This window comes from Cyprinodon variegatus, unplaced genomic scaffold, assembly GCF_000732505.1.
Source record: "Cyprinodon variegatus isolate N-32 unplaced genomic scaffold, C_variegatus-1.0 Scaffold1232, whole genome shotgun sequence".
Lineage (NCBI taxonomy): Eukaryota > Metazoa > Chordata > Actinopteri > Cyprinodontiformes > Cyprinodontidae > Cyprinodon > Cyprinodon variegatus.
This window is the reverse complement of record NW_015151685.1, coordinates 140,199-153,772: the sequence shown is the minus strand read 5'-3', so window position 1 is coordinate 153,772 and position 13,574 is coordinate 140,199. Positions and strand designations below refer to the sequence as shown.

Here is a 13,574-nt window from a genome sequence, read left to right as displayed (position 1 = left end):
GACTGGGGTTCAAGGAGACAGAAGCAGAGATACAAAAAGCAGCTGTAAAAGGCGGCCCCGTCCAGGAAACACACAGCCAGGCAGACAAGCTACGAGCCAACTCCCATGTCAGAGGATGAAGAGAACGCATCCAGCCAGTCACAGTCAGAGAAACAGGACTGCACTGGAAAACAGGCCGATCTCCAACATCTGTAAACAATGGTGTTATTTTTATATTTGTATTTCATGATATAGTATGGCCCCAGGGATCACATCATGAAACCATCTTGCAACCCACTGGTGACTTCCCCCTTTGGGAACCCATCATACCAAAAAAAAGATCTGAAATGAGCCTCAGAGATCAGCAGAACAGCTCATCATCTGCTGGAAGCTGAAAGTAGAGCAGCTGCTCACTGAAAGATGTTGGACAGGTGGCTGAGGCATCTGATTAGACCCTCTTTATGGACTTTCTGGGTGCAACAATCTGTTAGAAGATCCTAATGAAGGTGCTGAAGGAGCAGGTTGAGAACTCGTAGAATTCCCCACGATGAGCTGGAGGGATCTGTTAACCAGTGACCGAATGACTTGGTTCATCTGAACAAAATGGATTGATGGAAAAAACATTTTTTATTAAACAACTTCTATATTCTAAATTCTTCATGAAGTTTTGGAGGGAAGCTTTGAGAGCATCAACCATTCCGGCCTCCCATTTCTCCACCTATTGCTGCTTACTGCTTGTAAGCTGGCTGAAAGAAGGCACCTTAATTTTTAAAATTTGGATAAAAAAAAGCAAAAACTGACTTTTCTCATAATGTCTGGTCACCAAAAACGCAGACATTTATGCTTGCTGAACTAAAGGAGCTCAATCTATATGGAGTGAATTTTGTTCCATTATTGTTGCAAAGAAAGAACGCATTTTGTAAACTGAAATTTGAAAAAGGGTGATTTTAGAAATTAAACCTATAAAAATGTTTGTAGTTGACTTTGTTGTCTTCTCTTATTTATTTTTTTTTTCCAAAAATAGTTTTTTAACCTCTGCCAAAGAGGTTATGTTTTTAGTCAAGTTTATGTGTGTGTGTTTTTCTGTGTACAGGATAACATGAAAAGTTATGAGCAGATTTTAATGAGTTTAATGCTAAAGTGGCACCTCAGTTCAATGAACAATCTATAAAATTTTGGTGATGATCAACATCATAACCCAGGTGCAGGATTAAAAAAAATTGATTCTTTAACATTATTTGGTGGACAATCAGTCCCCCCCCCACCCCTTAAACCAGAGAGTGGCAGCAACGACTTCTGACAGCTTCTGCATTGGACTCAAAAAAGTCCAGACGTATTATACTGAAGGCAAAAACTCAGGAAAGGTGAGCCACGCCTCGCTCAAAGTCTCCATCTGGTGATCAAATAGGAAAGCAGAGTGAATGAAGAAGGCGTGAGCAGAACAAACACCAGAGGCTGCAGACACACAAAAAAAAAAAAACTCATTTAAATTTGGTAATGATCCAGATCACGTGTTAGTTTTAAGTCCCAATATGCTGTTTGGAAGTCTGTGCTTTGACTGCTTTTCTAGTTTGTTTGTTTTTTTTAAACCAATTTTATGTTTTCAAAACCTTTTTTCCAAGTTTTTGTTTTTCCAGATTGAATTTTATCAATTTCCTTTTTTTTTTTTTTTTTTTTTATTTCGCTGATCACATTCTGTTCGCTTCCGGGGACAGGCCTTCGTCTTAAGTGAGGAGCAAAGATGCATTTCTGTCGGTCTGCTTGACCAATATTTTTACTGGTCATGTACAAGTGTTTGTATAGGGCTTGAAGTGAAGATAAATATTTTAAAAAATATATAATTTTAACAAACTAAACATGAAAAACTTATTTGAAGAAATGCAGTTTAAAAAAGACAAAATAATAATAAAAAAAAGACATCTGTGGCAGTAAAGAGAGAGCTGAGGGAAAGGCAAAGCTCTCAGTTTAGCGGGCGCCGGTCTATATTCCCATTCTCACCTATGGTCATGTAATCAGGATCATGTCCAAAACATTATATTGTATTATATGTTTTTTGGTTTTTGGATAAAAAGAAATTCGATCAAATTCTTTATTGCTGTTTGAACATTTCTTTGGCAGCCTCTTTCACTCAAGTTATAACAGCAGGAGAATCTTATTGGAGATTCCAGTGTGTATTTTTAGCCAGACAGAACAAATCGTTCTGGCTGTAATAATTGGATGGGGTAAAAAGATTGGCAGGCTCGCTTAACACCAATGAAATCATTCGATCCACAGAGGAGTTGATTTGTAGTCAGTAGCTGTGCACAGATTGCACAAGCAGTCATTGTTGCGCTGACAAAACCCTTCTGTGATTCACTCCCTGGAATAGAAATAGGACACCTTTTGCTGGGCCCCTCTGTTGGAAAACGTCTGCTTTGCACAACCAGAGCAAGAGGTAACTGGTGGGCCCAGCTGTCTGGTCTGCAGCTAAAGGGAGTCCTTCATTCTTAAAGAAGTATACAGATGGTTAGTCTGTTATCTTTACTTGGCAGGAAGAATTTAAGGAATTATTCAACCATTTTCCAAGTTGTGCAACTCACTCTCTTGCAAAAAGTCAGTGGGTGGAGATGTGGGGGTGGTTGGGCCCCCTCCTACTCCAAGCATCCCAGCCAACACTGGCCCATTTAGGAGCTGTTATACATCCTAAATAAAACACATCCTTGTCTCTAACATAAACTGGTATGTTAGCTGCTTACCCCTCATTGGGTTGTAACTGTTACAGAAATAGTTTAGCTGCTGCTATGGTTTCTACTCATTTATGGTATTTTAGGGAGAACAGTACATTTTACAAAGTACTACAATTATGCAGTATGCAGTAAGAAGTGAAAAGAAAATATGATAATAATCCTTTTTTTTTTTTTCAACCAAAAAAAATCACTGCTTTGTGTAAACATTGGTTAAGTGAAGTCATAACTAAATAACTTAGTTTATCATGAAATTAACAAAAGATTCACGTGAAACTTGGAACTTTGTTTGAGCTAAGCTAGCACTAGCTTCACTGTTTATATTGAGGAAAGGGAGGCTTGAATTTACAGTTTAAAGTTGAACGCAGACATTTGTTTTCAGCTACTGTTAAACTTTTTCCGTCTTCTATCATTGTGTTTGTAAAGTTTTTAGTTAATGTCGGAAATGCTGTTGCATATGAAATCAGATTTAGACCCTTGAAGAGAACAGCTATTAGCCTGACACTGTTTTGCTAAGGTTACTAGCAGCAACTAGGAAAATAACAGTAATGTGTCAAGAGGCTAGATTTCCTGAAAGGTAGTCAAACACTGTTAACTTTGTCCAGTTGGTTCTACCATAGATATTTTATAGGTAGACTCCTCATTGTACGCACTCTGCAGGGAGGCCATCTTGGATGAGACCACAGTTCAGACAGCTGCTGTCAGAAGGTGCCTTTGAGGTGCCTTAGATCTCATTTTAATCACATGAAAGACTAGTAAAAGCTAATATTACACTAATCTCTCACATGTCACAACCCCTGAAAAGACCAAAACTAATTTTAAAATTACCTTTCTATTAGATTACACATATTTATTTAGGGAATATACAGGCACAGGAAAACAAGAGAGCGCAGAGAAGGAGCATGTACTCATGTTTTTGATGCAATGGAGGCCTCATAGTATTGAATCTCCACACATAAAGTGAACCAGTATTATAGCATGTGGACACTTATGGCAGAATTTTGGGTTCATAACAGTACATTTTTGAAGACCCTTAACTTTCTCACTCCAATCCTTTGGGTGGCGCTAATACGCTAAGGTTATAAAATAGTTGCAGTTAGAGGACAGACTCCTGCTTAAGAGTAGAAAGAAGAATTTTTCCTCACATCAGTAACAGTTGAACTACTGGAACAATGGGCAGCAAGTCTTAATTGGGTGCGCTTCACGTTGTCACGCAATTTCCCTTATGTCTGCAAGTAAATGGGCTTTCAGACAGGAGCTGTTGCACCTAGCGATGTGCTCTTAAATCCATTATTTTCGATGGCATGTGCAATGCAAAAGCGCTGGAGAATGCTCACATACAGTAGGGCCAGATAATTCCATTTTAGTTCCAAAAGTTTCAGTGTAAACAGTGTCTCTGCTGGGGGAAACAAAAAAAAAAGTTCTATGGAAGGTTGTTGAGTCAACGCAGGATGTTAAGCGAAACTGTAATTTTTTTTTTTAAAAGCCTAATGGCCCGTTACATTGAATAATTCTCACTAGAACCCTGATGGATATCAGATCTCTACTCCAGTGGAAAGTTGTTGAGTCGTTGCAGGAAGAACGGTATCTACTGGGCGTTCTTCTTAACAGCAGGTTTATTTTTTACCAAAGATTTCAGTCATAAAACAATTTGTTCTGTCTGCAAATAGAACACAAACAAAAAGAAAAAAGCAGAAAAAAGTGGCGTTATAAAGACGGGGCATGAAAGAGCTGAATTATCTATAAAGTTTGTTGTTTTTGGATTAATAAAAGGATATATGTGGAAAACGGCTTCTGCTTACTGTTATACACGGGGGAGGATGTCTGATGCTGCGGGCCTGTTTGTCCTCCATGGTTCCTTGCTAACGTTTGTTTGCTTTTATGAGCTCTTTAGTAAAACAGACATTTTAAAAACTCAATCAGATTTAGTCTAGGAAACAAAATGGATATAAAAAGTATTTAAGCTATTCTGACTGACATAAAGGCTTTCTCCATATCCTTACCAGGCCAGTGTCTGCCAGCATGGTGAAAGGCACATTAGAAACTGGTTAGACTTCTGCTGCTGTTGTGTGTTGTAACACAGGTGCTAATTTTAGAGCCATTCCTCTGTTTCGCAGAGCTAAAATTAGACCTAGCTGCTATGAAGGGGTAGGCTAATGATGATCCCTGTTGGAAAACTCACTCCTGTCATGCTCAGAATGCAGCCTAACAATACTTTCACCTTTTCGTAGGTTTTCCCCAAGGACAGCTGGTTGGTGGCTCTCAGTGCGGGCATGATCAGCAGCGTGATGGTGGTGCTGGCTATGACGCCATTTGACGTGGTCAGCACACGGCTCTACAATCAGCCTGTTGATCATTTGGGAAAAGTAAGTAAAAACAAATGTAAGAGTTATTTATGGGTGAGGTTTTGACCTGTTTCATTTAGCCTCATTAGATGTAAAAATTCATCTTGATTTGACTGACAGGTTTTAGGTATTTACAGGAAATTAAGTAAAAAGCAAATTCAGTGAAATGCGAAATGACAAAGTGTAGAAAATGCCAATTAAGAGATGGTCAGATCAGTTTTTAATTCATTTTTATTTTAAACTAAAACGAACAAACATAATAAATAATGTTACTATCTCACTCTGTTATGCAGACATTGTCTGCACTAATGAAGATTCTCTGTATACAAAATGCTATCAGATTTGAACCTTTGAACAATATAAACTTTGATGCAGATGCAAAAAAAGGTGTTTTAGAGGTGTTTTGCATCAAATACAGAAATGTTTTGAACCAATGAAATGCAGTGATGTGTAAGCATCAACCAGAAGTGGAAGGCTCAAGCAGAACAAACATGGCTGCACCGGTGGATGTGGCTGTAGACTCCACTATTCAGTCCGATTTAGCCTAAATATGCTCTATTTCTTTTTTGAGAAACGAGCAAAAGGACGCGATTTTTGCCTTTGTGTTCATTGCAACCAGATTTGTAAAGCTTGTAAATAATTAGCTAGTTGTGAAACAAATTAGCACAGTGTGCTACATCTCAGCTGCTACTGCTGCTGTGATTGGTTAAAGCTTGACATGAGAGGTAGGTGCCTCTTGGTGATTTACCCAGTCAACTTGAAGAAGACGTTCTGTCTGCTGTGATGAGGATTCTTTTGGTATATAGAATGCTATCAGTTTTTAGATGTAGAAAAAAAAAACACCCAAAAATACAAGGCTGTCAAATGGTTCTCAAACCCCCTCAAAATAATCATATAAAAAAACTTCCCGATGTACATCACGCTCTTTAAAACTGAACTAGACAAAGATAAATGATTTATTTTTTAATCTGAAGTTCAGCACACAGAACAAATAATGTTACTTAAACTCAGTCTACGTTGTGCAGATGTTCTGTCTGCACTGATGAAGGTTCTCTTAGTACCGTAAACACAATCTTATTGGTGCCAATAGAGTGATAAACTTTTAGCCAAGGACTGTGGTTTGATCGTTTGGTCTGGCATTAAAAGCACTGTAAGAAGAGAGTCCCGATGCAGTTCCAAGCTTTTCGTACATTTCCTTTCTGCAGATATTGAATGTACTCTAAAAAAGCTTCACAGACAGCTGGTTTCAGACATGTGGCAAGATAAGAAGCTGTTTAAAAGCGCTGCTCCCGAGAGGTTGTGGTTTGGCTAATTTCCAGTGAGAAGATTTACAGTTTGATTTTCCATTTCTGCGACCTTCTGAGCTGCTCTTAGTATTTATTCACCAGTAGATAGTTGAGCCTAAAGGAGTGAATGAATAACAACAGGAAATGGATCATCTGAAGATATCTTACTATAAAATTGTAATTAAAATTCTAGTTTTGCTCAAGCACAGCTTTCAGCCCAGTCTGTCGGTTAAAGCCTCAGGCGATAGCAGGAGTTTTACATTTGCCTCATAAAACCTTTTTATTATTTTTTTTTCTCTCAAAGGCACATGGTGTTCTTTCTGTGCAGTAAATGCAAACTCTTGTGGGAAAGTCAGTTTATTAAGCTCTCTGAGGCCTTAAGTTAGACCTAGAAGTCATCAGGGGCTCTGTTGCTCTTCATGGTATAATAAGTCAACCGAACTGTTCAGAGTAGAGCTGGTATTTCTGGTTCTGTAGGCTTTTTATAAAGAGCTTGAGGTTGTGAATTGTGGCTTATAAAGAAAAGTATTGTTAGTCTTTACTTCTTACTCTGCAAGCTCTGTTGCTTTTAGTTCTCTTCTAATAAAAAGATGCCTACTGTGGCTAGGCAATTTATTACATTTACAGTATAAACATAATTTAGATAAGTCCTACAATAATGGAAAAACACAGAAACCTTGGATTAAAATATATACATACTTTTACTTGGTGCAAAGGAAAATCGCAATAAACAGGGTTGAAAGTCTTAAAAGGCATTACATTTAGGAATCTAAAAAATAGGCCTTTATTGGCATTAAATGTCTTAAATACATCTTTCAAAGGTCTGAACTTATTTTAACAGATAATTAAATTTCCTGCCACACCAGAGAATGTGTACAGTGCATGGTGCAAAATGGTGCATGGTGGGAGTGAAGGCAATAGAGTCTTATATACAGGGTGTGAAAAACAGAGCCCTCAGCATCAAGCTGCCAAAAAACACTGCAGATTTCCACGTTTTGTAGTTTTTTACTCCATCCATTGTTGTATCTCTGCTTCTTTCTTGTATCTTTGCTTCTTTCTATATATCTGCTTCTGTCTCCTTGAACCCCAGTCGGCCTCAGCAGATGGCCGCTCACACTGAGTCTGGTTCTGCTGGAGGTTTCTTCCTGTTAAAAGGGAGTTTTTCCTCCCCCCTGTCGCTACAAGCATGCTTGGTGTGAGGGATTGCCTTTGAGTCACTGAGTTGATGCAATCAACTGGTTTTCCTTAGATAGAAAACTTAGAATCAATTTCCCTGTATGATCTGGTTGAATTGTAAAGAGTGTTGAGATGACATGTGTTGTGAATTGGCGCTATATAAATAAACTGAATTGAATTGAATTATATTCAGCCTCCACCCCCGACATCAGCCACCACATCAGTTAATCATGTGGAGCCGAGCGAGAGCAGAAATAAAGCTGAGCATGAAAAGAAGAAATCAAGAGCGCGTTTTCAGCGTGGAGCAAGGCAGACTGGTTTTGAGTGAAGGTGTGCGACTTTAAACGATGCACATTGTTCTCAATGCACACTCAGTTCAGTGGCACAAACAATTACGCCATAGATGTTGAGCAAAAGAATAAAGAATGCAAAATCTAGCTCAAAACTGTCGGGACTACCCAAAGTAACACATCAAACCTCCACCACCTACAGCACAGCCACGCTGTTTAGTTCAAAGACGTGCAAAAGGCTCCATTACCTTTGAGAAAATTTGTTTGCATGAAAACATTTTTCTCCTGTTCAGTGAGACATTGTTCAATGTTTTAACCTGAATGGGTAGAAGACTTTTATATTTGATTTAAAGTAATATGTACTGTTATTTATTGAGTAAGTAAATTATAAATAGATCAGTTGAATTTTTTTACACATGCCTTTAATTCTAATAGAGGAGCCAGATCATTTATTGTGCATTTATCATTAACGAGGTAAAACTGCCGAATGTATCATGATATTTATTGGAGGTCATAACGCCCAGCCCTATGCTGTCGTTCTGATGCTTCATTGATTGTTTTTAAGCACATTAGCTTGTGTTTTTAGTTTTTGCAGTGTGGCTGGGATGAAAAGAAAGGAAAAAGCTTCTGTTTTCTGATTAAATTGTGTTTCTCTTTTCTCTTTTTATAGGGACAGCTTTATAAAGGATTCACCGACTGCTTCTCCAAGACTCTGAAAAAGGAGGGATTGACTGGACTCTACAAAGGGTTGGGAGCCTCTTATTTCCGTCTGGGCCCACACACCATCCTGTCTCTGTTCTTCTGGGATGAACTGCGCAAACTCTACCAAAAGCTCAGATAACACCAGGAAACCAAAAAAAAAAAAATATAGTAACTCATTAAGCTCTGAGTGCAGAGGTTAAACGAGTCCTCTTTCAAAGAGGTGGAAGAAAAAGTAGATGCTGTTTCTTTTTTTCTTTTTTTTTCCAAGGAAGGAGCAAAAGTTACTTTTCACACTCCGCTGGGAAAACAGTTTAAACTTGAATTATGCAGGAAATGAGGTCAGAAATGTCTAAAAGTCTCTCAGAGGCTCAGTCATTAACCACTAGCATTTGCTTCCTACTGGAGCACGATGCATCAGGTGGTGTAAACAATGTAACCATTCCGAAGCATCGAAACTGTATTTGATCTGTGTAGAGAAAACAGCGAAGTGACTCTCATACAGTCCGATCAGATCGGCCACAGATGAAAAGGCTCCGTCGGACCTTCTAAAGCTTTAATTACTGAGGGGTCGATTGTCACATCAGTGCACATGGCGCTTGTTTAACCGGAATGCATACAAGTTTTTAAAAAGTGAAGATCTGAATCTTCCTGAAGAATTTAGGATGAGGCAAAAATAAGATGGAATCGTCCTTTTAAAGTCAAATGAAAAAGAAACTTGTCTATAAACTCAAATCTGTAGAAACGTTGTCAGCAGAAAAAAAAAAAAAAAGGGGAATCTTAGTACTGCTATGACACCTACCTGTGGGAAGTAAAACTTTAAAACAGGAACTGAGATTAAAAGATTTTTACAAACTCATCCTTTTTTCCCCCCATTGTTGGGGTGTTGTCTTTGTAAAAGAAACATTATATTAATGAAAAGAAAAAGAAAGTATGATGTCCTCTGAGCCGTCCTCCTTCCTCCAGTTCTGTCCAATCCGAACCTGATAAACTCTTCCCTCTCCAGAAGCTTATTTATTAAATTTGGGGGTTTTTTTGCCCTCCCCTCCGAAAAAAAGTAAATAATAAAATAAACACAAACTAATGGAGGGGTGTACATTTAATACTATGATTGGTTCAGTAAGGTTTTAAAACTCTTCAGAACATAAAAAAAGTGTTTAACTGATTAAAGGAAAATTAAAAAGATATGACATGAGTTATTTCAAGGTTTGGAATTTTCTTAATTCCTAACAGCAAGTAATGCGCTGCAACAGCGTGCAAGGTAAGAGAGGTATTGGCTGCCCCCTGCTGGTCGATCTTAGAGTTTTCTGTAAATGTGCTTTTAGTTTTCCCGCCTGAATTACAGCATTAACCCCACCCAGCTGCTAATCGAGCAGCAAATACACAACAGTTACAACCAATGAGAGTTTTTACAGTGTCCTAGAATGGATTGCAAGGATGTAAAATTCGAATTAACCTAAGTTTTGCTTTGGGCTGGAGCAGGTAAAGCAGTAAATATTTAGCCTGGGGGAGTGACAGCCTAGTTGTTAGCGCATAGATCTTAGAATCCTGAAGTTCAGAGTTCAAGCCCCACTCTCACAGACTGCCATTCTGGCTCTCTGAGCAAGACCCTTAATCCCTGGGCGCCCTACAATGGCAGCCTACTGCTCCCCAAGAGGATGGGTTAAATGCAGAGGTAAATGTCTCCAATGTGAGATCAATAAAGTTCTATTATTGTATTATTTAGAAATCACATCGCTCCAATAGGAAAGTGAGGGATCCAGCATCCAGATTTTTAAAGCAGTTTACTTAAGACAACTAAACTTTTATGCCTAATAAGGCATTTGCAAATAGATTTATACATGAGTCTATTATCAATATCTCACATTAGATTAATTACTGTACTGCATTTATTAACATAGGTGACCTAAGGATTGGATATTATGTTTAAAAAATATAAGCAACAAATACTCAAAAATGTAAAACTAGTTTAGCCAGTTTTTCTGGAAGTGTGTTTTTTTTTTTCCTTTTCTTCCTGATTTGAGCCGACAAGAATGGCAGGTTGTCAATAGATTAAGATTATTTATATTTATAATAATTATCTTATTTTAAAGAAATAAATGCTCATTGCATTGGCAGATCATCCCATTTGCCTGCTCAGATCAGGGGCAAATACACTTATTTTAAGAAATCTTTCCTGATTTTTAGATCCACTTTCCCAGTGAACAGCTTCTCTGCGCTCAGTGTACCCACAGATTGTAGAATATAACTCCTGAAAGTATTTAGATGCCCCAAAAGCAATAAGTATTTCCCATTAGATTACGACAATAAATTGTAATATTAAACCTACAAGATTAAAGTAATGAAATTACTAGAGTAAAGTTGTAATATTACAAAAAGTCATAACATTAAGAGAATAAAGTTGTGATCTGACGAGAATAATGCCATAATACCGCATTAAAGAAGTAGCCTAGTTTAATGTACACTCAGCTCTGCAGTTTGGTTGATGTTTGGAAGAAGATTAGGAAAAAACAGACAAATACACCACTGTATTTAATAACCTCATAAAGGTTGTTTAACTTTTTAAAGCCAAGGTAATTTACCAAAAAATTATGAAAAGTTTTAGGTGACCAAGTCTATGCCTGATATAGGAGTGGAATTTCATGTCTCCGAGCCACATGGCATCAACATATACTGTATATTACAGCGGTGATGGTTAAAGGCCAGGTTATCTAAAGACGAGTTTCTAAGATTCAATTAATTTAATTTATGAAGTTTTTAAAAAGTACAGACTTGAAGAAAGACCAACAGCTGAAGCATTTCAGATCTTTTGGCTCATATAAAAAATCTAACCATCTATCCTGTTTTTTTTTTTTTTTTTTTACAAAGGTCAGGTGATCCAGTTATCTGTTATTTATAAAATAATCTCAGGTAACTTTTTAGCAAATATTGAAAAATCAGAGCCTCAGCATTAGGCCATTCAGGCTTAAACCTCTTCAGGTCTATTTGATTAAAAGCTTTCGCACTTTAATGGACAGATTTTGACGTCACCCAGCTAATCAGTTGGATTTTATTTTTTTTAGTTGCCTTTATATCATTGCATGAACAGTGTTCAACTTTTAAGGGAAGTCTTGCGTTTTCTTGCATAATGCTGCAGTGGGACAAAGAAGAGTAATAATGGTGTAACAGGCGTCTCAGTAAGTTTGCCTCCTAAAAGGAGACTTTTGACTTACATGGCAACCCAGATCAGTAATATAGTGCTCAGATTTGGTTCAACACGTGATCAGTTTGGATTTAATCTATAAAAATAACGTAACTGGTTGTTAAAAGTATTTTAATGCACCTTAATACCAACAAGCATTACGTATTAGTTAACCATCAGCCTGAGCCTGAACCTTTATATCAAGTTCAGTCATGAAGTCATAAAGCGGTTTGGAGAACAGATACGTTCTAGTTTATTATTCAGTCTTTGGTTGATATCTTTCATAGCCAGTGTTTGAATTGTTTTGAATTTTAATGCAACTTTATATATATGATCTATATAATATTCTTAAAGTTTGCTTCTTCTTCAAAACTAAAACTTGATGACATTAAAATGATCCAACTAAGAACCTCACAATGACTAAATACTTCACAAGTTAAACTTTAGTTTCTTTTAAAAATTATATCTATTGATGCAATGATTCTTATTCTTGAATCTTGTGCCTTAACAATTCATCCAGGATATAAACTGACACTTTTTCCTTCATAGTGACATTTGGTTTTCAGCACTGAAATGTATCAACCTTTTAAAAGGAAAAGTCCGGTCAGAAAGGAATAATCAATGGATCATCATTTATAACTAAAACTAATAAGTTCACAGTGATTTAGGGAATTTGGCATTAATTAGTAAAAAAAAATAAATAATAATAATTTTAGTTGCGATCATTGAGTCTGGGACTGACCATTTTTGGACAAATATATTAACGCCTCACTCCTGACATTTTCCAGCAGTGATGTCACGGTGCTGAGCGCCATTCTCTCCGCTTTATAAGCAAAATCAATGGGAACTACTAGACACACTTGCAATCAATAACAATTATTTAAGATTTCGAGAAGACTTCACCATTGAAATACGTGAGAGCTATAGTTAAACTGACAATGCCCACGTGCATGGCAGTTGGAGGTCGTAATACATCGGGTAAAAGTGAAAAAGAAATGAATTATTTCACCTTTCCAATTCATTATCCTCCAAGTAAGGATTTGTCGTTGGATTGCCAACTTGAAGAGGGAAGATTTGCCATCGAACTTCTGGCCAGAGAGAAAACACGTAATATGTAGCCAACATTTCAAAGTAGAATGTTTTCAAGATGACTTGGATAATAGCTTGTTGTGACAAACACCAGATAAAGCACTGGGACTTGATCAACAGCCGATACCGCACCGTGACGTCACAAACTGGTAGGTGGCAGTAGTGTTCTTTGACGAACATGGATGTTTCCAGTAAAGCACATTTAATTGAAAATTACTCTTTTATTGAACAGTATGTAACAATTTCATATTTAAAGCACTTTCAGAAGATTGAATTCTGAATATTACCAGACTTTTCCTTTAATAATCATCAGGATACGGTGAAAAACACTGAGTTATTCTCCACAGAAAAGTGGCTGTCGTACCTCCACTACGTTTTGCAGTGTGGACCAACGTAGTGGAGGTACATTTTCCCATGAGACTGGGTTGCTGTGGCAACTGGTCTGGTGCTTTCTACCTACATGGGTCAAAAACATGATGAGCTGAGTTTAAAAGCACTTTGTGATCTCCGTAATGTGCAAAAGCGGGAGAAAAAATTTTTATTATGTGCCATTTCCCCCTACTTTTAAAAAGCAGCTTTTTTTTTTTAAACAAAGATTTTATAAAGCTATGAATTTTCTCCCCATGAAAACTTTTTTTAATGTATGCTATGTATGTTATAGTATTTGTTTGGGTTTCAAAGACTTTGTAATAAAGTAATCATTTTTGTACAAAATTGATCAGCATTATTTCATTTTGTCTGTGTTAGATGAAAAAGGTATTAGAATGTGCCTTCAATCCATAGTGTTTTATTAAAACCTTAATATT

The 13,574-nt window shown here is 37.2% G+C and overlaps 1 protein-coding gene across 2 annotated transcripts in view; it reads left to right on the top strand.

Annotated features, from left to right (window-relative positions):
• Positions 1-10,299, top strand: part of slc25a35 (solute carrier family 25 member 35) — a 15,379-nt gene extending 5,080 nt beyond the window's left edge. For both annotated transcript variants that reach the window (XM_015401552.1, XM_015401551.1), the window contains exons 4-5: positions 4,934-5,068; positions 8,470-10,299. In XM_015401552.1, coding sequence (XP_015257038.1) covers positions 4,934-5,068; positions 8,470-8,640 — 306 coding nt within the window. In that variant the 3' untranslated portion in view covers positions 8,641-10,299. The remainder of the gene's footprint in view (positions 1-4,933; positions 5,069-8,469) is intronic.
• The last annotated feature ends 3,275 nt before the right edge of the window (positions 10,300-13,574 follow it).